This window comes from Etheostoma cragini, chromosome 20, assembly GCF_013103735.1.
Source record: "Etheostoma cragini isolate CJK2018 chromosome 20, CSU_Ecrag_1.0, whole genome shotgun sequence".
Classification (NCBI taxonomy): Eukaryota; Metazoa; Chordata; class Actinopteri; order Perciformes; family Percidae; genus Etheostoma; species Etheostoma cragini.
The window spans coordinates 17,367,213-17,392,074 of record NC_048426.1 but is presented as its reverse complement, the minus strand read 5'-3'; the positions used below and the strand labels follow the sequence as shown (position 1 = coordinate 17,392,074).

General features: G+C 38.9%; 4 protein-coding genes across 10 annotated transcripts in view; all 4 read left to right on the top strand.

The window, feature by feature from the left end:
- The window catches only part of LOC117935712 (filamin-A-interacting protein 1-like), a 20,308-nt gene extending 12,258 nt beyond the window's left edge, over nt 1-8,050 (top strand). For both annotated transcript variants that reach the window (XM_034858121.1, XM_034858122.1), the window contains exons 5-6: nt 3,836-6,632; nt 7,786-8,050. In XM_034858121.1, the coding sequence (XP_034714012.1) occupies nt 3,836-6,632; nt 7,786-7,989 (3,001 nt within the window). In that variant the 3' untranslated portion in view covers nt 7,990-8,050. The remainder of the gene's footprint in view (nt 1-3,835; nt 6,633-7,785) is intronic.
- tmem30aa (transmembrane protein 30Aa) overlaps nt 1-24,862 on the top strand; it is a 26,933-nt gene extending 2,071 nt beyond the window's left edge. Inside the window, exons 1-8 of one of the 3 annotated variants that reach the window (XR_004654811.1) lie at nt 8,964-9,437; nt 10,208-10,327; nt 10,824-10,931; nt 11,011-11,098; nt 11,325-11,468; nt 11,558-11,767; nt 13,134-13,666; nt 24,852-24,862. Coding sequence is in view for 2 of the 3 variants with exons in the window: in XM_034858140.1 (XP_034714031.1) it covers nt 9,189-9,437; nt 10,208-10,327; nt 10,824-10,931; nt 11,011-11,098; nt 11,325-11,468; nt 11,558-11,767; nt 13,134-13,327 (1,113 nt within the window). In the remaining variant the exon portion in view is untranslated. Of the gene's footprint in view, nt 1-8,963; nt 9,438-10,207; nt 10,328-10,823; nt 10,932-11,010; nt 11,099-11,324; nt 11,469-11,557; nt 11,768-13,133; nt 14,230-24,851 lie in introns of those variants that run through there. The other 2 variants (XM_034858140.1, XM_034858139.1) reach the window with 2 other exon arrangements.
- On the top strand, nt 14,470-16,781 carry LOC117935731 (cytochrome c oxidase subunit 7A2, mitochondrial-like). Its single transcript, XM_034858154.1, has 4 exons — nt 14,470-14,615; nt 15,566-15,655; nt 16,343-16,427; nt 16,676-16,781. The coding sequence occupies exons 1-4, from the start codon at nt 14,598-14,600 to the stop codon at nt 16,732-16,734; spliced, it is 252 nt and encodes an 83-aa protein (XP_034714045.1). The 5' UTR covers nt 14,470-14,597; the 3' UTR covers nt 16,735-16,781.
- col12a1a (collagen, type XII, alpha 1a) overlaps nt 17,565-24,862 on the top strand; it is a 56,958-nt gene continuing 49,660 nt past the window's right edge. The window contains exons 1-5 of one of the 4 annotated variants that reach the window (XM_034858096.1): nt 17,565-17,886; nt 19,236-19,341; nt 23,050-23,166; nt 23,276-23,419; nt 23,829-23,882. In XM_034858096.1, the coding sequence (XP_034713987.1) occupies nt 19,272-19,341; nt 23,050-23,166; nt 23,276-23,419; nt 23,829-23,882 (385 nt within the window). In that variant the 5' untranslated portion in view covers nt 17,565-17,886; nt 19,236-19,271. The remainder of the gene's footprint in view (nt 17,887-19,235; nt 19,342-23,049; nt 23,167-23,275; nt 23,420-23,828; nt 23,883-24,862) is intronic. The other 3 variants (XM_034858094.1, XM_034858095.1, XM_034858097.1) reach the window with 3 other exon arrangements.

Below are 24,862 nucleotides of genomic sequence, written 5' to 3'. Positions count from 1 at the left end.
TGAAGAATTTGTTCGGAGTTGTAAATCAACATGCCTAAATTAAGTTATCAAGCGTGAAGCTGGGCGTTTTATGATTTAAACCAAATTGGTTAAGGAATATATATTATGTGTGCAACTTACACAATTTGAGTTTTGTAAGGCTCATTACATACTTAGGTCTGTTGACTGACATTTGACTGAACTTGACTCCAAAACATATCTAACCTAAAGCTAAATATATGCACAGATGAGCACAGACATAGAGCAGAGACAAAACCAGGAGATGAAAGTCAAGGTTTTGGTTTTCCCATTGATGTGCAGGCCAATTTGTGCATTTGACCACTTTAACAAAAGTAGACATGACAGTACAGGTGGGCCTTTAATGTTGTGAATAAAATAGTCTACAGCCATGAAAGCTTCTCTGCTAACATGCTTACAATGACAATGCTTAGGTGCTGATGCTGAGCAGGTAGAATGGTTCTTTAGAAAATGTCATGTCATGTGTCAGAGACACAAATGTCATGGCAAGCTGCATTCACTCTGGATCAAAGTGGTGGACCAATCAACTAATCAGCTAAAGCCGATCAGCTAATAATGAGAAGCATTTTATGGCTTTAGTTTGAAACGTGACACAAATTACACATGAACTACCACTTAACTTTAACTTGATCCCTGGTTTGCATGCAGTGACCTCCTTCTTATGCCAGGTAGTTTCCAGCTGGTTCCTTGGCTCTTGCATAGGTCGGCCTCTGTCACCTCACAGAGAAAGTGAAGAGCATGAGCTCTGCTATGTCATGATCTGTCAGCATTTACAGAGCGCAGATTCCTCATCTTTTACCGTAGAAGGACACAGAACTGACTTCTGATTCATGCATGAGCTGATGCCAAAACATAGACAAGCACACTGTGTAAAAACACTTTCAAAAACACACAAAAGCATTACTTTCTACAATCGTATTTGCCATGTCTTGTATCTGTTTTGACATTCACTCTCTCAGTTGAGATGGAAGCATGTCATCAACTCGTCTTTAACAATATGATCTCCTTCCACCATCCGGGTGAAAGAAAAGAGAAAAAAGTCAAAGGTCTTGTGCCAAAAATTGGCAGGAATTTAAAGGATGGGCACAGGAGAAGCAGTTTCTGCTGGTAGCCATCAGCCATTAACACCCTCTCAGACAACAGAGCAATTTAAATGTCAAAAAGTGAAAATATTTAAGTGGCATGGCGGTATGCGCAATGATTAACAGAAAAAACTGCTCACATGTAAAGCCATGCACACAGAAAGGTAAATGCAGACCTGAAACTGAAAACTAAACTTAGTCATTTTAAAGCCTTACGAGAAAAGCTCCACATTATTCCACCATCTGTCAGCATAAGATGTACACACAGTATGTGTAGACCCATTGTGGGCGTCTTTAAATAGTTCAATGTCCACTTTGCTTCTGATTTCTCTCTTTTAACACCACATCGGTCTTATGTACTTTATTCTATAACAGACTCTCTTGCTTTTTATGTGTCTAGAGAGGTCATTACTGTACAACATAGTGTTTTGACAGCTTTTTGGCAGTTCATGTCTGCTTCAGTCCTCGGCCTCCAAACATAGAGGGGCTGCCTTGCCTCTGAGCAAATTCCCTAGGAAACATGGGATGAGATGTTGTTCCATGATTTAAAAAAAAAAGCTCTCTCGTGGACGTTGGCTTATGGATTGCACCTGTGTATTTGCTTAAGAAATGTTTTTTTTTTTTTTTACTCCACACACATTTCAGTTGCCTAAGTAGTTGGAACCATCATTTACATTAATGTTTTAAACCTACAATGGATTTGAAGGACTGGATACACTGTACACAGCCAATTTATCCATAGATATGGCTTCCTTAGAAACAGAGCCACTGACCACTGGAGCCAAATGCTACTGACATCATGACTTCAACCTTTGCATTAAAGTAATTTTAGGGTATCAGTGACATTTGACTGTTGAAGCATTAATTTTATGAGCTGCACTCTGGGGGCTGGATGACTCCTTTGCACAGTAGCCAGATCAACTGATCCCACTTGGCAGCGGAGGCTTCTGGTAATCTGAATCAATGTAGATGTTTACTGTCACTTGCAATCTGCCAATTCACATTTAAAGTTCAAAACTTCATTCATTCGAAGAGATGTGGGGTTGTGAAAACTGGTTTGTTATAACATTACCTGTGTATACGGCACCATGGAAAAGTCAGGGCATAGCACTTTATAAACCTACTGTTATGTTTACATATCCTCCCAGATCCTTTTCACCTCAAGGGAGACATCTAACTTAACCATATCTGCTTTCCTCATCACATGTAGACATTGCAGGGAACCCAGTTCAAGTCCAGTTGCCCCTAGAGTGGAACAACAGCAGACATTCTCTTCTGTCTCCTGTACTAGTAAGACATAGTCTCACTAGCTCTCAGTCCGCAGATGCAATATTCTGCTCAGTTTGGAAATATAATTTATTTTGCACCAAACTTGCACTAATAATAACAATAATAATAATAATGCTGATGATAATAATTATAATAATAACAATAATAAATAATGTTTTCATTACTTATGATACCTGTGTAAACTCTGAAAAAAAGTGTATAGTTTTCCTCAAACCTGCCATGTTTTCTGAAAGTATGAAAATTAGAGGGGAGTTTTGCAGGACACTCCTCCTGTGAAAGTGTCCCACCCCCTTTCACAGTGTCTAAAGCAGAGCAGCACAAACACTCTCATATACACATCACTACCTTATACGGATGAGGGGACATCACTCACTAAAGATCCCGTGGTGCTCCACAGTATTTATTTACCTAGTATTGTCCCAATAAAATGCCTGGAATGTGATGGTGGAAGATCGATGGAAAAGACGGCCCCTGCTACATCTTATGTGTTCTCAGTGGATTTTGTATAATGGCAAAAATGATTTATGTGATGACTGTCGAGCATCCACAGTGGGTAAGTTTTAAATGGGGTTTGTTGCAAAGTTTCTGAGGTGTTGTGATGACATCCACAATAATGGCTGTTGGACATTTAGTTGGTTGAAGTTGGTTGAATTACAGATGCACAATGTTCCCTGTGTTGCTTATGCCTACATTAATTTGGTTTATTTTGCAATGCAAAAATGTTTAGGCAAAATATTTGTATGTCCATGGGAGTGTAAAAGGAGACGATGCACCTTTGCATTTAATCTGCTTTGCATGGCTTTTGTCGGAGCCAAAGATGAAAATGGGCATGAGCAGCATAGAAGCTGAGAGAAAAGAAGACCACTTGGTGAGGGGGTGTTAGTTATACGTTCACCAGCAGATTCTATCCCAATAACAGTGATGGAAATAGCAGGAGTATTTGGGAGTTTTAATGTTCCCTCATGATCTTATTGCTTGTTCTGTATAGTACGTATGATCTTTCTTTTATTGCACAATATACTGTTTATAATAATCAGTTGTTCTATCAAATTCTGTTTTTTGTCCAACATAGATAGAAAGGGCATCAAGTGTTGGACTCAGTTTCCGCAGTCAAATTTAATATCTTGTGTGGTAAGATAGTCAAGTACTCGATTTCTGTGATTAATAGTTAAATAATTATGTTCAAAGCAAACTATGTATCTTGGGGGTATGTGTTTTGAGATTATAACTTCAAAATAAACAAATTGACACTGAACCCAGTCTTGTCTAGTCAATGTCTGCCGAGAATCAGGATTATCACCCCCTATCATTAAAACATTAATGGGATGAAATTGCATCCCGGAAGTAATTTCCATGCCATGATGGCAAACACAGGTACACAGTTACTTGCTTCAATAAAACACCAAACTAATGCCTTGCCTTTGTTTTTTCCCTTTCTATTTCAGACTGAAGAGGTTGCTTGAGAACGAGAAGGCCTACCAGGTGAGAAAGGAGAGCGAGCACTCTAAACGTCTGGCCAAGGTGCGAGAGGAGCTGGTTAAGCTGAAGTCCTTTGCCCTGATGTTAGTCAATGAGAGACAGCAACACCTGGAGCAAATGGATCAACAGAGCCAACGGTCCCAGGAACTAGGCCAGCAGCACCAGAAGTGGGAGCAGGCACTGAGTGAAGCCAGGGAACGTGCTCAGGAGGATGGCCATAGGTTGCTGAGCCTGAAGGCTGAACTTAAAGAGAAATCTGCCAAGCTTAATCAACAACACGAGGAGATGAGTGCCAAGTTGGTCAGTCAGGAGATCCAAAACCGTCAACTAAATGCCAATCTTTTAGGGCTTACGCATAAAGTGGAGGAGCTAGAGGAGAGCAACAGGGTTCTGAGGAAATATGAGGAGGAAAAACAGGAGCTGAGGGAGAATATCGGCAAAGGGGAGTCTGGCAACTCCAACTTGATTACTGAGTTGGAGAATTTACGAAAGCGGGTGCTGGAGATGGAGGGAAAGGATGAGGAGATTACCAAGACTGAAAATCAGTGTAAGGAGCTCAGAAAGAGGCTACAAGAGGAGGAGAGTAGGAGCAAAGACCTCAGGCTGGAAGTGGAGACGCTCCAGAAAAAAATGATAGAGTTAGAGAAACTTGAGGGTGCCTTCAGCATAAGCAAGGCTGAGTGTGCACAGTTACACACTGCTCTGGAGACAGAGAAGGACCTCACAAAAGAGCTCTCAGATGAAGTAGTCGCTCTCAGGATCCGTATGAAAGAGGTAGAGTCTTCTGAACTCAAGTTAGAAAAGTGTGAGCTGAGCCTCAAGGATGACTTGAGTAAGCTTAAATCATTGACTGTTGCTTTGATGGAAGAACGAAAGACCCTAATGGAAAGAATGAAGTCAGACGAGAAAAAAAAGGACGATTTGAGTAAGATGGTCACATTTGAGAAGGGAAAAGTTTTGGAGGTAACTGAAAAATTGATAGAGGAAAGCAAAACACTATTGAAGTTGAAATCAGAGATGGAAACCAAAGTAGACATTCTATCCATTGAAAAAGGGGAGCTCAGCACAAAGCTAGCCTCCGAAATTGATAAAACTAAGGATCTTAGTTCTGAGGTCAGTCAGATGAAAAAAAGGTTAGATGGGTTTGAACAAGCAGAAGAGCTCTCAGTAAAGAATTCAGTGAAATGTGAACTAGGCAGAATGTCTGACCCCCTCAAGAAAGAAGACAACAAAGTTAAGGAGCTGACATTTGAAATTGAACGCCTGAAAAATCGCCTCAAACAACTTGAAGTAGTTGAGGGAGATTTGATCAAGACAGAGGATCAGTACAACATGTTGGAGAAAAGGTTCATGACTGAACAAGACAAAGCAAACATTCTTTCCCAACAGGTAGAGGAAATGAGGGGCCAGATAGCTCGGAACAAAGCAATCGAGAAAGGAGAGGAGGAAAGCCAGGAAGTAGACCTCCGACAGCGATGCAAAAGAGAGGAGGCCAAAACCAGGGAACTGCAGGCGGACATTGTAGCCCTAAAGGAGAAGATCCATGAACTGATGCACAAGGAGGACCAACTTTCTCAGCTCCAAGTGGATTACTCTGTACTGCAGCAGAGGTTCTTGGAAGAGGAAGAGAGAGCCAAGAACATGGGCACTGAAGTTTTCCATCTCACCAAAGAATTGGAGATAGCAAAGCGTCATAGTCGAGCACTGAGGCCCAGTTTGAATGGGAGGAGGATGGTGGACATTGCTGTGACATCCACTGGCGTACAGACAGAGGCATCGGCCACTGGGCTGGCAGAGGAGGATACCCCAGCTGTGTTTATCAGGAAGTCTGTTCAAGAAGAGAATCACATAATGAACAACCTCAGACAGAGGTGCCTGAAAAAGCCAACAGATAAGAGTGGTGTTGAGCGTTGCCCTTCATCTAGCAGCGACCTGGGTGTGAAGAAATCCTGGATTCCCTGGATGAGGAAAAAGGACAACTCTCAGGAGTCCAACTTGGGGAAGCATATGCACATTAATGGAGATCATTTGCCATCTGAACTGACCATGTCCCAAAAGCAAGGACAGCCTTTACACATCCGTGTGACACCAGACCACCATTACAACACAGCCACTCTTGAGATAAGCAGCCCTACTGCTGAGGATGCTTTCTCTAACTCAGCTCCTCTGAGCCCCAATCCATCTCAACCTAAATCCAGAATCACAATCATTCCCACCTACTCTGCTCAAACGCACAAAAGAAAGTCCACCACTGGACCTCATGGCCCTGACAGTGCCAAGTCTCCTGTAACCATCACAACAATATCCAGAGCCAAGTCTCCAGAAAGCAGTCGAGCCCCCTCCTCTGCTTTAGGAAGGCCCTTGTCCCCTGTCTCTATTATGACAGTGAGCACTGCTATAGTGCCTGAAGCATCTGCCTCTCCTGAACCCCAGGAGATGACCATGGGCCGAGCTGTGTATAGGGTTACCCCTGAGAAGCAGATGGTGCCAATGCCTATGAGGAAGGGTCACAACAACACTAGCATCATCACCACCACTGATGAAAACAAGATCCATATTCATCTAGGCAACAGCATGACCTCAAAGATGGTAGTCAGGCCTATGCTTGCTGCAACAGAGAGCAAGGAAATGACCTTATCAACTGGGACAGTTTTACGCTCCCCCCGCCAAATCACCACCACCGCTGCCAGGTCCACACAGAGCAAAGTGATGAGCACTATCACAATTTCCCCTGTTACATCCACCACTTCCAGACAAAGCATAGTAAGTTTTGCTTAAAGGTTCTGCTCATCCAAATTATTGAATAACGTGTTTCTTTGAAATACCTGCCTAACAGCAAATTACTTTTGATATAGCCATTTACATAAATATTACTGCTAACAGTTCAAGTTATTGCTATCAAAGTAACCAGTTAAAAAGTAGATTTGGTAAAAGGCTAGTATAAATGAAAAGTCCATTCACTTCCATTCTATTGACTTTGAGGCACCTCTGGACATCTTGTATTTTTGATCCTCATAAAAGGTTTGCTTTTGCTGTTTTTACAATGCGGAGCATTTACAAGGTTACATTGACTATGAAAAAAGTCAAATTGTTGTCTTTGCACTTTGGTTTTTTGACAGTTTAAACAGAAAAGATGATTATGTCTAACTTTAGAGGTGATGTAATGATTTAGTTACTTTTCAACAGAACCAGGCTAGCTGTTTCAAACTCTGTCCAGTCATTGTACTAAGCAAAAAATATGCCTGGCTGTAGGCTTACACAGACAGTAGAGGTATTGGTTTTCTTACGAAACTCTCAGGCAGAAAGTGAAGCTTTTTTCCCCCCAAAATGTCAAATTAATTTTTTAAGGTTCATCAAGTCTGGATTTCACATTCTGTTTAACACATTTGAAATTTCGCAGAGAAATCTGTTCACTAATAGCTTCTCTAAAAATGGGAAATGATGTAACCCTGTTGGTGTTTTGGTGGACCTTATAATATGCTCTTTGTAGATCAGATAGCGTGACAGCTATGGGCAGGCCTCAGAACAGCAGAACTAATGATGTGGCATGTTGCCACTCTGCTAAAGTTTCGCAGTAATTTATAGTTGTTACCAAGTGTTTACATTCCCAAACAGCCACACAGGGCTCAGTGCCTTCTTGCTGACACAAAACAGCCTTGCACCAGTTAACAGCACACTGAAATATTGCTCACCCACTGTGATTGAAGTGAATGAATGAATAAATATTTACATTTTTCATTCACACAGTTCAAATTGCACATATGATAAGTTACACTGCTTAGAAATTCACAATTCATTTTTTCTGAAATGGGTTTTACCTCTTTTCCATTATATACTCTTTATGTTCCTCTCAAGTGCTCCTCTGTTTTTATTTTCCTTCCTGAGAAACTGCACTCTCTCTTTTTATTGTCAACAGACTGGGCAAGATGCTCAGGCACCTCGAACAGGACTGACCCGCATCCCAATGTCCAAGAGCCTGAAGACGGGGAAGGCTGTGCTTGGATCCCTGGGGATCTCGGGTGGAATGAAGCTGGAGTCACGAGCTGAGAGTCAGCTGAGGATAGAAGTTAAAAAATCCACTGTGAATAACCATACTTTACAAAATGGAGGAAAAGCCTGATTGACATAATAGTACCAACAAAATACTTAAACATATCTATGGTGCTTCAGAGAGATTTAAACAACAGAATGAAACTCTGATGTCCTTATACGACCCAGGCACAGAGGGATTTGTTTTGTAATCAAACAAGCCATTTCTAATTCTTTTAAAGTCTTTTATACTTGTCTGCTTCATATTATCTTCGGCCATTTAAATTGAAACATATTCTCTGTATTTACAGTGTGTATTGTGATAGACATTTGGTTTAAATATACCAGGTGGTATTGCTTCTACCTGATTCTTGCTTTGAATAGATTTCACACAAATAAGGAGTTTGTTCATAATATTTTATAAGGACACATTATAGGTCAAAATACTTGTTTTCCTGTGAATGATTATTTTTTTCTGTAAAGCATTTTTACTGAAATGTATTTTAAATAAATGTGAATGTAAACATGTGTGACATGCTTATTTCTGAAGGCAAATAAGAAAAACAAATATGCAGTAAAGACAGAGAATGAATTGTGGTCAACTTTGCAAACAGGCCAGATATATACAATGTTAATGTTTGATGAAGGTGTGCTTATAGTGAGTCACGATTTTTACAACATTAAATCTTCACATTACTCAATATTCACATTATCAAAGAGCCTACAGGTCCTTTACATCAGACAATGTGGTCATGGACCATGGCAACTGTTAAAGGTGAGCCCCAGTTTCTTTCACTTTGTTGTTTCAAATGTATTGAAACAAATGCTAAATTCATGATCTTCAGCAAATTCCACATAATTTGCAATAAAGTAAAATGCTTAAATGGAAGCAAAAAGGCCACAACATTCTTAAACTATATTAAAAAAAATAAGTTATTAAAACAAAAGATTGACAACGTAAAAGTAACGAAAGTAAATTAAAACAATGTTATCATAATATTTAAAACCGTGCCATACTATTGGATGTTTGTGCTACGTGATGTAACATGTACGTATCATCATCCTATTGGCTCAGAGGCTTCCGGCTTCTTCCTCTTGTATGAGATTAACAAAACAGATCAAATCAATAGGCTACTACAATGAGTAGATATTTGAATTAGAGGGTAAATTCCCCCCTGACAGTTTAACTGTTCGCCTTAAAGTGTTGTCTCGTGTTTCTCGTGTGTGATTAACTAGAAACTGCCGGCCGCTACAGTAAATTAACTATTTTGCCTGAAACGGATTGCAGCCATGATGGCGTCAAGCTACAACGCTAAGGAAGAGGACGGACACAACTTGGGCGCTTCAAACAACGGAGGTGCCGGGGTTGTGAAAAGTAAAAAGCCGGACAACACCGCGTTCAAACAGCAGCGACTGCCAGCCTGGCAGCCCATTCTGACTGCAGGCACCGTGCTGCCTGCTTTCTTTGTAATCGGTCTCATCTTCATTCCCATCGGCATCGGCCTGTTTGTCAGTTCAAACAACATCAAAGAGTTCAAGGTACAGTAACAGTAATGCCTGCCGGTCTTTTAACCAGCTAACGGTACAGTTTATAGCCACCACTAACTAGCGTTAGCCAGGTGCGTCTAGGGTTTTCTGCACAGTCCATTTAAACCCCGGTTAACGTTGTGGACAGCAAGCTATGTAATTTACGTTAACGATGTAACCCTGTTAAGACAAGCATATAAGACAAGTAAGACCTTAATATATTACCATTTCTTAATGCTTTTCATCTTTGTCATATTGAAATTACATTACAAAAGTTAACGTTACTCAGCTGTCAGTTGTAAGTAGCTAGCAAGTAACTGGCTTAAAATGCAGTCTAGCTAGCTAACTCGCTAATACAACAGGTTGTGTTTAACTAGTAAAAGTGGCTTCGTGAACTTTAGTGGTACTGTTGGGTTGTATTGGATTGCGTTATAAGAAGAAGTGTTTAGGATTTTGTCCACACATTTATATCAAAATGTTACAAACCCCTCTTAGTATAACACACCATTTGAAACCCCTTTTAGTGTAACACCGTTGTGACACTATAGGTAACAAATATATTAGAAAAAACTTTTTAAACGACAGCTTCTGAAATCAACCATAAACTGAATCAACACCTCTTAAAGACCGTTTAAGCAAAAACTAAATATGATAACATAATAAAAGTGGAATTTATTGCAGTGCAGTTGTACTTGACTGAATTAGCATTTATTTTACCTTTGCGTAGCTACTTAAGATTTTCAGTTCTGCTATTTTTTAACTAATAGGCTTCTTCTTTTCAGATTGATTACACTGGTGTAGATAGTAGCAATCCATGCTATAACTGTGCAAAGGACTTCAGCTGGAACAGCACAACACCCTGTGTCTGCTCAGTACCCTTCACATTGGTTCAGCCATTTGAGGTAAGCACCAGCTTGCAGTATGTGGGCCCAATGAATAATATATGCCTTCAGCTTCAAAACCGATAGCGTTGCTTTAGTGCAATAAAAAATAGAAAATGTCTTCCTGACACAAAATGTCCATTAGGATCTATTTTGAGTTCCAAGAAAGGCACACTCAAGGTTTGTTTGTAGCGGCCATTACCATTGATTATTCTGTCTTAAAATATGCAGACCGCAACTTTCTGAAGCCTTTTATTGATTAACTATAAAAGCTCTCAAACAATCAAATGTTTATCTCAACATTTTCCGGCAAAGGCAAACCAGTGTCACTAAGGACAGCTTAGATTTGGGTTATAATTAAGCATAATTGAACATTTTAGCTGCAACTAAAATTAAACTCTTATGTCTCATTAAGAAACCTAGGTTTGATACATATGAACATTGCCTTTAAATTAGCAGATCTACTTCCCAGCTTTTACTGATACAGTTCAATAACACGATCTCTCCTCCCATGCAGAGCAATGTCTTTATGTACTACGGCTTATCCAACTTCTACCAGAACCACAGGCGCTATGTGAAGTCCAGGGATGACAGCCAACTGAATGGTGATCAGTCTGCTTTAAAGGTATACTCTTGTAAATGTTGTACCATTGTAACAAAAACAGGTCTTGTGCCACAGTTTGACACTGGCTGCTTTTTTACAGAACCCCAGCAAAGAATGCGAACCGTACCGTACAAGTGAAGGACAGCCCATTGCTCCATGTGGGGCTATAGCTAACAGCCTTTTCAATGGTAAATGAAACACGGTGGAAAACTTCACATTTTTCTCCACAGTAGTATAAAGACTATTGCTACTAATGTGCCCAACTAAAGTCTTATCTGAACATTAAAACACTACTAAAAGCTCTGCACGTAACAGAACTCTGACATCAGTTGGTAGAAGTGTAGCTCATTATCTGCACTTTCTTAATAGAGCAATATTGAATGTAATGTATGTTTGTTTGTTTGTTTGTTTCAGACACTCTAGAGCTGTATCATATTGATCCCAATGGCACCAAAAATGCAATTCCTCTGGTAAAGAAGGGCATTGCATGGTGGACAGACAAGCATGTGAAATTCAGGAACCCTGGTGGAAACAACAACCTTACTGTAGCTTTCCAAGGTAATTTTATCAAACTGTGTACAGGATCTTCGAGGCTCAAAACACTTAAATTGCACTGACTAGCTTGGGTTTGTCTTGTGCTTTCTCAGGCACATCTAAACCGGTGAACTGGAGGAAGCCAGTGTACGAGTTGGACCCATCAGATTCTGAGAACAACGGCTTTATTAATGAGGACTTTATTGTGTGGATGCGCACGGCTGCGTTGCCCACCTTTCGCAAGCTTTATCGCATCATCCAGAAGAAGTCAAGCACAACCCCCACTCTACCCAGTGGCAAATACCTCTTGGAGATCACTTACAGTATCCTTTTGAATTATAGCCAGAAACTCAATGCCCTATCAAAACTAGAGCTAGCTTTAGTCTGTAGGGTTGGCTAGTATGATTTTATTTTGTGATTTAAAGCTTCACAGGGTAAGATTGTGTGTGAGGGTGTGGGTGGGTGGGTGACAGCATTGGATATTAAAACTGAACGGCCAAACAATAAACTGCTGGTGCAGCACATAGCATGATTGCTGGATATAACAAGCAAACTTTTCTTCATGTTCCTGAAGCAGGAGCGGATATCTGACAGTTACATTGCAACTGTTGGGTTGAATGAGGCTGGGAAAAAAAGCGCTACGTAACGCTGGCTTTACCGTGTCTTTTATTTAGCTCATAGGGAACTCATTAAAAAGCCATTTACTTACACTAAAAATCAAACAAAACCAGACACCATATCGTATTAAGTCGCTGTGGGCTGTACATTCACCACTGCTAAGCTGACCGGCCGAAGACAGTAGTTTTTCATCAGGCTCACACTGGGTCCACTTAATTAAATCTACTGCTAACTTCTAACACTAGTAACATTAGTGTTTCCAAAATACCACGTCTGTAAGTAATTCTGGGGTACAATTTGGTTTTTGAAAATTCTATTAGCAATAAAACCACAGGCCATGCAATCGGCCTGTTCCAAACAGGCACATGATTAACGGGCACGTTACTAGTTATGTAGAAAGACAATTAACTTAGATAATCCTAAATCATTTTGAGTTGCCGTAAATTCATGACTTTTGTTTACAGAGGGTGACAAATCAAAACCCTTGTGACCAACAAAACACCCACTAACATTAACAAATTGGAATCGGCTTACTGTCAAATATTGTGTCTATTGTGCTGATTCCAGTTTTGTGTGTTGAATGTCTATGCCAGGGCATTTTTAAAGAAATTGGTTTATGGAGTTATCTGGAAAACTATGCTGAGGCTCAGAATAGGTCTCGTTCCATTAGCACATGTTCCAGATTACAGGCAGATCAGGTTTTACTTGGCAAAATGATCCAGGTATCTCAGTAAACCAGCTTCTGGAAAGAGATCCCAGTGTAGAATGAGCACGCATCTTGCAAGACCCTAAAACCAAGTATAATCGGACTAAAAATAAAGGCTGAACGTAAAATGTGTGGCCCCCACTTAGTCACATGACTTTTTGGCCAATTAAAAGCAAAGACAATACCTAACCGTGATTAGGTAATCAATTAGTTGTTTATTGGCTTTCAGCGGATTCATATGGGGATATGATTATTATGTTAGGATTTGCAGTTTTTTCTCTCCAAATTAATGATTCTGTGCTAGCTGTGATTTAAAAACTATGAAGCCAAAAGCAATCATTTTCTTTTACCAATATTACCATCAGATTACCCTGTGCTCACATTTGATGGTCGCAAGCAAATGATCCTAAGCACCATCTCCTGGATGGGAGGGAAGAACCCCTTCCTTGGCATTGCCTACATCACTGTGGGCTCCATCTGCTTCTTCCTGGGTGTAGTTCTGCTCATCATCCACCATAAATATGACACCCGAAACAACAGTCCAGATATTCCGAACTAAACTGTTCTTGTATCACGTTTTTCTGTCTATGCATGCATGGGTGACCCTAAAAGGTCCGTTCTAGACTTCTTGTAGACTATAACGTGAATACGCCGGTCTCTGTAATTGTGTGTTTGTGTAAGAACAGCATTGTCCTAAGTGTCTCATCAAAAGCTGTGTTTGTGTAGGTCAACTATGGCAAAAAGAAGGACGCTTGAGTCTGTGTCTCTGCATAAAGCTTTGTGTCAGCTACTGAGAATGTCATTTCAAAAATGTATCTTCAATTTATCTATACATTATCAAAGTATCTGTTTTATTTTAGCAATGCTTTGCAAATGGCTTAATTATTGAAGGATGTATGTATTTTTATTGCAAGTTTGTGTCTGTATTATGTACTGTAATATGTCCTGCTGATGAATGTACCATTATATTTTATTGTCAAACTTCTGCGTTTTTTTTTAGATTAACTTGAATATAGGCTTGGAAAAGGATTGCTTGTGTGCCATTGATAATGGTATGCTCTAATATTTAACAAGAAATATTTAATCCTTTTAAAGTAATTGAATACTCATAACAAGTATTACCAAAAGTGTGGTTATTTACCCCCTGCTATGACTGGTCGTATAAAGAGACTGAGCCGGTCCTAAGGCATCTTTTTAAAATTACATTTTGATGCTTATTAATAATGGAAACATTATCCTATATCACTATCTTCAGTATTCATAATTCTAAGAATCTGGGGAACGTCTCAGGCTGATTAGAGCACAATTTCTTTTTTCTTTTTACAGTTTTGATTATTATTATCTTGTGTTCTTCAATGTTGACCAAATTATATGCACTTTAAAAGTGTCACATTTGTTAGTTTTTCCCTTGTATCACTTCATCTTATGTTATAAATTATATACAAAATATTGTGTTCTTGATTTATTGAGTACATTGTTTAAATATATGGGTTTTTACAAGGTTTGTGGGGTCCAATTAAAAAAACTTGAATGTATTGGTGTAATTTGTCGTTTTATTGCAGATCACTATCACAGCCGTACATTCAACCATTTATCAATACCACAACTTTTTTGGGGGCGCTTTCTTAGTTTTTATTTTAATTATTATCATACATTATTATGATTATTATATTAGAGTACACTAATTACAAAAACCTCACGCAACCGGATGTAACATGCCACCAAGGGATTGTGGGAAATCAGACTGTCCGTCCGTCCTTGTTCGGTGCTGTTCCTTACCTTAGCCTAAATAACCATAGACTGTATACATAACACAGAAGCTTGGCAACATGTACAGACAATTAATGGTAAGAGAGACGTTGTTAATCTATAGTATTGTTCATAGAACTTACCAAATGTCACTAACGTGTTTATTTTGGGTTATTATGGTTCAACGAATTAATAATTTTAAACATTTGCTTGGGCAACGTTGGTTCTTAATAACGTTAACGGTCCCTTACTTCAGCTTTCCAAACTTAACTTAACGCTACCCAGCTAGCTAGCTGCATTGAAGTTATTTAATTAACGAAATAACGGTACATATGTTATTGTTAGCGTATGATAGTATTGCGTGGTATTAACTTTGACAAAGTTGCCCTTTATGACGGGACGCCAACGCTATATATTAACGTTAAGCAACAAGTGGTGAAGCATGAAAGCTAGCTAACGCTAGGTTAAAGTTAGCGACGTTACGCACGGTGTCAAGCTCTATCCTCGACAGGATATCGACCTTTAACAGGTGAATCCATTTGCTCGCTTCAACTCAACAAAAAATCACTTCACCAATACAAACTCTGATTATTATTATCCGGGACGTGCTTGTCTATGTCTGCCACAGCATATACAATAATTATGTAGTACCGCAATTTTTTAAACTACCTAGCTAATAAACAGTGGTAACAGTAGGTGACCTCTGTTTTGACTCTGTTATACATGTAATCATTTCATGCTAATGTAATACAGAGGGTTTGCCAGCAGATGTCACCATTTTGACTATTTTGGCTTTGAAAAAAGGAACTTTTTTTTAAAACACACGTTAAAGTGGTCCAGCGCTGCAGAAATGGCATTTACCATTGATAGCTTAATTAACTGTCAAATAAACTTTCCAAACTTTGTGTCACTTAATGACACTGTTCATTTTGTGTCTCTTCACATACTATTGTATTGTTAACTTTTACCTCCAGTATCCACAGTTTGTCATGCTTAGATTATAACTGTTTAAACTATAAAATCCTCAGTAAAATTACTGTGCCACCAGGGACTTCGGCAGCTTTCCAGGCGGAGCCTTTCCAGCAGTGCCCGCAGACAGATTAATAACTCTGTTAAGGAAAAACAAAAACTATTTCAGGTAGGGTAAATGTACGGTCACATCAATATCCCATCTGATCTTTGTAACAGTGTTTCAGCAGGGTGGAGAAATCTTAATTTAACATACACATAACCAACTTGGTAAGGCATGTAGGCATCTTTTTTTAAAAAGTAATTTAACATGTGATATGAAAACCAAATTTTGCAGTGTTTAATGTGAGACAAAGGGCGAGGTGTGTCTATACTGATAATGTTAAAGTGTCCACTCTATTCCCAGATTCTCGAGACATAATCTAATTTCCTCCTGTTTGTAGCCTGACAGATAAGTATCAGTGGGTTTTCCCTCGTATAATGTTAAAATGACCTTCGCCGGTAGCTGGTGGCTGGAGTTATCCTTATTATGCTTGCAAGCTGCTAATTAAAAACCCATTGCAAAATAAACAATCCAGTGTGGCAGGCTTTGCTAATCCTTGCATAGCGCTAGAAATGACTGTAGCCATAGTTGACAAATGGCCTTCCCCTGTTTCTAAATCCCAGAGCGAGCACTGCTTCACTGCATAGTGTACTTTAGGCCACCACTTAATTGCTATGGTTAACCAGAGATGATCTTTACATAACTTTGAAAACCATAGAAACAGAAACACATGACGTGCCCATCGCAAACATTTGAAGTAGGGCTGTATTTTTTTTAAATAACTATATGCCTTCATTTTCACTCTTTGAACAGGAGGATAACGGTATACCTATCCATCTGAAGGGTGGATCGAAGGACGCTCTGCTCTACAGAGCCACAATGACTCTCACTGTGTTTGGTATGTCAGCATTTGTCTGAGATGTGATGAGTCAGACTCACTTCACATGTCTCAGGCTGTCTTTTGTATGAAAACACATCTTATGCCAGTGACCTTACCTCAATGATATTACTGAAACTGACTTTGAAAAGTCAAATCACTATAATTTCATGATTCATCGGGAGGAGTCGTTTGAAGTCAGGGTAATTAGTGTGTGTTGTATTTCCATCACATCTGTATAGTGATACATTTGTCTGGTTTCTTCACAGGGAGTGGATATGTTGTGTATGAGCTGTTAAGTGCTGCCATGCCCAAGAAGGCACAATGAAACAGGATTGGATGTATTTATCTAATGAAACAATCATGCACATACTGCATGCAATTTGATTTCAATTTGATCTCATCAGATTTGTAATCTGGGAAATTATTTGTCCCATCAATAATATCAGTATTTTTTGTGTTTGAAATATTTATTGATTGTACAAATTATGAGTTGAATATAATAAAAGTACATCTCGTGAAATTGTGTAACTTTTAAAACTTGATTCCTGCTGTAGATGTTTGGTAACATTTTGCTACAAGCTTCATAGTGAGCTAAATTGTTAATGTAAATACTTAATGTAAAGAAAATAGGTCAAGACCCCTTTTTTCACCTAGAATTTGAGCTTAGCAGGAGACTGAACTCTGTTTGTAACTGGTGTATTTATAGTCAAAGTAGATTTCCTTCACCAATCCAATCTTGTGTAGGTATTTAATTTGACCAGTAGAGGTCTCCATACACCAATCAGTCGGAAGCCTCGGGGTAAGCTGTTTCTGAATTCCTTCCCTTTCTTAAGTTCATTTTCCATCAATTTTAACATTATTATTATACTTCTGAAATGTGTTGGTTAGCATTATTACACTTGTTTTGGTTCCTTTCACCATCTTGAACGCATTATGAGAAATACCCACGCTGCGATTACAAGGGCCAAAAGGGTTTCTGTTTAAAGCGAAAAATTCTACTTTTATTTCAGTTGACATCTGACTAAATAAAATGGAAAAGGCTGCCTGTTGCGCAAATAACCTCTTAGAGGTGTATGGCCAACTGTCACCCCGCTTTTGAGTCGCATTGGCACTGGAAACTCATTAAATCACCAGACCACAAAATAATGCAGAAAAAAATAGTTTCCAAACAGTAGAACGGTGTTAGCGCGGGACATACATCAACTGACAGACAGAGGTTTCGTAAGATGCTCATATGATGGTAAACTGAGAGTTGGGAACTGCCCCCCTATTAAGTAGCCGATGGTGCAAAGATTCTTCCCACTTGGAAAAAGGCTTTTCCTTATTGGACATCTGCTGGCGGAGCTTCCAGTAGCCAGAGAGAGGAGAGAGGGGTCCAGCCGCAGCTCCTGAAAACTTGACTTCATTTTCCAGAGGGGGAGGCTTCAAGCACGCCGCTGTGCAATTTAGTCGCTCCGTTTTTGGGGGAGTTGAATAGGTGAGTCAACTAACTTATATTTATTGTAATTTGGCACTTATAATTTCTGCACTTTGAAGAATATAAATAACAAATTTATAATTAACTAAATCTGAGAGAATGTTGTCATGTTGTCACAGTTTTGTAACCTACTGTTGTGTTTTTTTTAAATACATTTACTGTTTCTTTTAAAGATGAACGCCATTAAGACAATGGCGCTTTTTTAGGATTAGTTACTGTTGACAAGATTTTACCCTCATTTAGGTTATTGAACTGAAATACAACTGCAACGACAAACCAGCCAATGTAAATATATAGCCACGCATTGTTTCAGTAGTAAGTAGATGATGTGCTTAAGGTGTCATTTTAATTATATGAGCCTCAATTGTCCGAGGGGCCAAGACCGCAATTTTGACCCCTATTGCAGTTTTCGTGCATGTGCACCAGGCGGGGCTCACAGCATGTGGTAAAGATTACAGCAGTCGAGTGCACACTACTGTGTGGATGTGGTCTACATATCCTGTAGTAAAATGACTTACCCCATCGCATGAGAATATTCTATTACATTATTTTGCTTAATTACGCTTACAGTATTAAGTGAGTCCATGTAAATGTCAGTCGATTATTGATTTATGTAACCGAATCTAATCAAAAAAGATCTAGTCCAAGAAGGAAGTGACTGTCCTAGGGGGGCAATTTTAAGGCTTGAGATACATAAACACGTGATTTGTAAAAAAGAAAGAAAAAAAAAGACTGCATTCAAGAAGCACCATAATAAAATTACATGAAAAATTACTTATGTATCGATGATATAGTGATGTTCACTAAGACACCATCCATGTAGGGCTAAAGTGAGTGAGAACCACTGGTAACACTACCGTTGTGAGCTTCATAGCGACCCACTTTAAATGATTAGGACAGCTAGAGGGCAATGGATTTAAAGATTATACTCATAAAAATCAAACAGGTGAGCGTGTGTTAAAATGTTTTTTCAGTCCCTCATTGCCAAATACCTACAGTACCCCTCAGGGAGTGGGAATCAACTGGAAGTAACAAGGTGTGGCACCTTTTGTGTAAGGGAATCTAGATGGATCTTGCAGTCTGTCAAAATGGGGAGTAATGATTAAATAGTAAGAGCTATCAATATAAATTCCATTGAAATGAAACATAATTCAGGGGAGCATTTTGGTCTACAGCACAAGTTGCATTTCTACCTATGTACTTTGAGTTAAGGGCAAATTACGCATTCTTCAGATTCAGCATAACTATTTTAATGCAGCAGTAAATGACACATAAATAGTCACTACACTGACAAAGTAAGCTGTGTCATAGACCTGCATCTTAAACACAATTTCTCTGTTTTTCCTCAGATTGATTGATGCTCTGCTGACCCTTTAGGGCCAAACATGAAGATAGGGTTGTCACTAGCCACGGCTGCATTCCTTGCAGCCCTGCTGTCCTCTATAGATGCTCAAGGTAAATAAAACCACTTGGCCTCAGTTCACTCACATACACTATGCCACTGTCTCTTTATCTCTTCTCATCTTTCACCTGTATATCTCTATTGGTTCTCTTTGTTCCGGGGATTAGTCTTTTACTTTTAATGTCAGAGAGTCATCACATGGACCCTGAACTCTTTGTATTAATAATCTTAATAAAGTTGTTCTTATTTCATGTGCATCCTATTTGACCATAGTGGCTTTTGGACTACTGACTGATTCCTTGATGATTGTCATGCTTTTATCCCTCATTTGTAGTGTATTTTGTCAGATGTATCTGTCAGGACTCATTACAGGCTTTGATGTGAAATCCAAATGCAATGTAATTTACTTGTATTTAGGCTCTAATTTAGAAGGATTAGACCATTACTTTAGGAGCAATTTTCTCTTTCACATTTGGCAAATATAAAAAAATAGGGCAAACTTGTAAATTGGATTTAATTTCCAATTTCTAATTGGATACATTAAACCGCAGGGCACAGAGTAGAACAACACTCATTTCATGGCTAAATGTTTCCCCGTAAATGTTTTAGCAGGGCTGTTGCTGTTTTCGTTTAATTACAGCGAGCCTCTGCACTTTTTCCAAAGCAAAAATTTTGAAAATCGCCAAGTCCTTTAGTTTAGTTTAGTTATTAGGCATTGAAATGCTAGATCACATATTTAAAAAAAAAAGTTATTATACATATGCTAAGGTTGTAGTAGGATATTGTAAACCATTTTTAAATGTGCAGTGGTAGTAGAGTGGTTGTAGTATCAAGTACAGTGTTTGAAGTAATTTAAATACAGTTATTAGTCATTTGAAGTCAATTACTTGTGAAATAGTGTAAGTAGAGAACAATCATTTGCAACAGCTGACATCACAATGTGAACAGTGTTCAACATTAAAAACATGTAAAAAAACAAAGTGGCGTGATGTAGTTCAGTTAGTACAAATTCTAACAAATGGAAATATCCAAGGAAAAAGCAAGTGCTTCAAAACTGTACTTAAGTGCCTTACTTTATTACTTTCCTGGTCTGATTTTGTGTTATTATATTACTGTTTTAGTGCTTATTAAATGTTTTGCTATACACGTCCTAAGAGCCAACATGTCACAGACTGTTAGCAATCTGTCAGGTGTTTTTGACAGAAAATGACTCAAAGTAATTTTATATGCAAACATTTCAATCCAACATAATGGGAAATATGGAAATATGGTATGGAAACCCTCTGATTTTTTCCCTTTTGAAAGCTCTCTGGCAGCGTGAGAGGAGTCTAACGTCTACTCACAGCCTATCTCCACCAACGGAATGGAAAGATGAAATATGAGAATAGCAAATTAATCCTCAGACAGCACAAAGACAAAGAGCCTTTCTAGGGCTTCTTTGTGGGCCTTCGCAAAAACGCTGAGTTGCAATACATATGGAAAGTTAATATGCAGTGATGTTTAATGTCAGCACATGTTGTGGAATTACTTTGGCATCTGTCCTGCCTCTTTGGGAGAGTCGGAGCTCTTTCCTCCTCATCTTGGTCTCTCCTCCTGGCAATAGATCAGGCCAGGATAGCTGGCTGGCTGGCTGGCTGGCTGGCTGGAGACTGAAATTACTAAAAGAACAGTAGCCAGACTCTGACTCCTGGGAGCCTGAGGTGTCCTTTATTAGGAACTGATGGGACAGACGTCCATATAACAAGAGCAACCACAAGCTCCAAATAACATACCAGAAGTTGTTATTTTAACAAAACCACCTTTGTTCCACAAGTATATTTTAAAACCAGGTCATATAGTCGAAGAAACTGTAACAAGTTTATATGACATGCTCATACAATCTTGCCACAAACAAATGTGGGAGTGGCAAGTTGCTTGCGCTTTAAACAACTGCATCTGCATTTTTCAATCCACCTTCCATAGCTACTTGCTCCTCCCCACCACCCCACCCACACACACACACACACACACACACACACACACTTCCATAGCCCTTACCATTTGATGATGGAGATCAGAAATCAGGTGGAACGCGGCCCATCGGGGCTCCTTGAGTTGATATGCCAGGTTGGTAATCCTCCAATCCCCGTTGTTAATTATTTGGTGGGCTCCTGTTTGTCATCTGTGTGTGTATTCAGTTTGTCCCAAGCTATGGCTTTCTCCTCAAAGTGTATTTTACAATGATACTCTTGCCTCCCATTGGCACTCTTATTTTACTTTACAGCTAGCATGAACCCACATAGATAAACCCTTTGCTGATGCCTTAAAGTCTAATGCATGCTCACTTACCTTACTTCACCCCCAACATGGTGTACCGTTGTGGATAAGGCTTGGCCTAGCACTACAAATCAGTGCAGATTATGTCTTGCTAACCTCATTAACATCTTTTTTTAATCACCAAATTCTGTTGTTTTAGTGTGTCTTTTCTACTGCCTTTCAGTCATTGTGTTACTTTGTAGATTTTTTTTGTAATTAAACACTAATTGACTATATTTCATAACATCACTTTTTCAGCTAAATTGCATGAAACAAGAATTGAATTCAGTCAATTAGTTCATTATTTAATGAATGAAGAAAGTTACAAATTCAAAACTTACTGTGTGGCACTTTTTAAATGACATTAAGTAACTTGGTCAATGAAAAGTGAATTTGGCACTTTTAGATTCAACACTTACTTGTATGCATGTCAATGGCACATATTCAATATCAGCACACTTTCCCCAATTAACATTAACCCTTTTTCTTGACTGGGTAGCCAACAAGCTGTAAAAAAAGAATATCATTTTAAAATATGTTTGTCATCTCTGTCTGTGTGGTCCCAACTGTACATGGAAACTACCGTCCAATCAGTCAAAGTTGTTGAGCCAAACAACTTTCTCATGTACATGATGCATGACACTGTGATCAAGTCAGCTGTAAAGGCGCGTGGCCTTGTGTATGTTTTCTTATATTTATTTTGATGTGCACATTTTCTCTTTTATTGTACATCTGAACAGTCGTTTGGGTATCTAGGGTAATTTTGTTCTTTCATACCTTCTCATGCATTTTGCTGCTAATGAAAAAGTACACAAGGGTCTCCACTGACGAATTGTGTTATCTTTTCAAAAGGTTTGCAATGGATGTGTGCCACTCACTCGTGTAAAGAGTTTTTAACCAACAACAAACCACTTTTTGTCTTTGAAATATGTTTATATACAATGTATATATAACATTTGGTATTCAATTTTGTCAAGAGTAGTAACAACAATATGGCAACCTTGATTCCATTGTATAATCAGTTATATTTTGTAATGCTGAGATCAACGCCATCATAAAATCAATTTAGTATGTGGTCAGGGCATGCGTTGTAATGACTGCACTCAGCATGTGTTGGATGGTTCACTCAATGTTTGCACTTTGGTAGAGTTGTGCACATGTTGTGCTTGAGTTGCTGGCCATCTTGGCTAAGCAACTCAAACAAATGCCATTTTACTCCAAAATGGCTTCTCACACTTTTTCAATGTTGTTGCGTGTTCTTGTCACCCTCACAAATGGACATCAGTGCTATGTGTCTGTCCCCAACAACGAACAAGTCCGCTTCAGTCATGAAGTGTTTGTCGTTGGGATCAATGTGCAATGCTTTATTGAAAATGACTTACTTTGATTTGATCATACATATAACTTTTATCATACATATGTTTATATTTATTGGGATTTAACAGTGTTTTGCCTCTTATTTGCAGTGGAACCCCCCTCAGACTTAAAATTTAAAATTCTAAATGAGAACTCAGTGGAAATGACATGGACAAGACCCTCTACAAGGATAGAGGGCTTCAGACTACAAGTTGTATCAAATGCAGGTCAGTATGGGAGTCAGCCCCTACAGGATGTTGTTGATCTGAACCCTACAGTGTATACACACAATTTATACACACAGCAGTTGATTTACAGTTAAATTCCCTTTCCTAGATGAACCATCCAGAGACTTTACCCTTGATGCATATGCCACTAAGACCGCAATCACTGACCTGACCCCTGACCTGGACTACTCTGTGTACATAAACTCCTTTTATGGGTCAGAGGAGAGCATTCCCATCTTTGGACAACTGACTAGTAAGTACATTTGTCACAATGGGTTTATTTAGATTATTTGCACAAAGTTAGGTCTTAAAATGTTTAATTGAAAAATGAAAGTGCACAGTTATTTTTGCATAAGACACAAGCACAACTACTGAGTAAAATGAGTGTAGTTTTAGCTGTTTTTTGAACTTTTATAGTTTAAATCAGTACTGTAATGTTACACAGGAAAATAGGGAGAAATCACATTTGTTTACTGACTCTTGAAATGCTTACTGTTCATAGCTAATGCAGCATAAAGATATGTGTTAGTGGGAATGTGGTTTTATCCTGCCGACCAGCTTTTATGATGTGTTGACTCTCCTGCCTTTTTCTGCTGTGACAAAGCACAAACTGACGCAGGCAATGTGCGGTGCTAACTCACCAAGTGTTTACTGTGTTTCAGTTCAGTCCAGTAACACCAGCGGACAAGTCAGGAAGCCACAGTCAGATGCAATCAGTGAGTATGTTTATTGAAGTTTCAACCAAAATATTTAAATATATTTTTTCCCCTTCATGACATTCATATTCTTGTTTCCCATGAAATTATTTGGTCAGGCATACATATTACCTTCTGTTGGGGTTGTTACTAGGTAAGCAGACAGGGACTGGGAGGGCTCACATCGGTTCCCATAATTGAAACCAGTCGTCGCATCAAGAAAAAAAGGATAGAAAGGCTTGAAGCTAGGAGACGTGTTCTGTTATGCGTCATTGAGTGAAGGGGACCAGAAGGGGGTTGTGCCTAGAGGCAAGTGCTGTTAAAAGATGCAGTTCTTAATAAGATATCCCCTTGTCAAACTGTTGTGAGACCACCCCCCCACCCACCATGTAAATAATAATAATAATAATAATAATAATAATAATTTATACTTTACTAATCCTGCAAGGGAAATTACAATGTTTTCACTCTGTTGTTTTTATCATACACATTACACACATACCTTTTATTCTTCTGGAAACTACACACACACTTCCAGATTTTATTTAAACACTAATTAATGTTTAAGCACTCAGAGCTTCATTCACAATCACCCAAATATTTTGACTAATCCCCTACTTTAATGCCTTCATTTTCATCTTTAGGTCTGGGAATTTTGAGAAAATATGCTGCCCTTTTAAGAATGAGGCTTATGACGTGAGAAACAGAATTTAGAATCTATGAGACCTAGGGGAAATGAGGATTAAAGTCCATCCACAGAAACCCTGCCAATTATTTCAACAGAGTCATCCTAAATGTCCCAGAGAATTGCATCTATGATTTAAAGCCCTGTAGGGTTTGAAAGTATAAAAGTGAACATTGCTGGCAGGACCTCTGCTAAATGTTTAGTCTACGAAGCTCCTTTTTTGACTGTCTGCTAGAATGACTATACCAGCCCACTGTTTGGCACAGGATGATATTTCCTTTGATGTCAGAATGCATATATCTGAGCCATCCAACTT

Excerpts from the sequence above, each read along its gene's own strand:
- LOC117935731 (XM_034858154.1), top strand. Across the intron at positions 15,656-16,342 it reads AAAAACAAAAACTATTTCAG|GAGGATAACGGTATACCTAT; the intron begins GTAGGGTAAATG and ends CTCTTTGAACAG. Across the intron at positions 16,428-16,675 it reads AATGACTCTCACTGTGTTTG|GGAGTGGATATGTTGTGTAT; the intron begins GTATGTCAGCAT and ends GTTTCTTCACAG.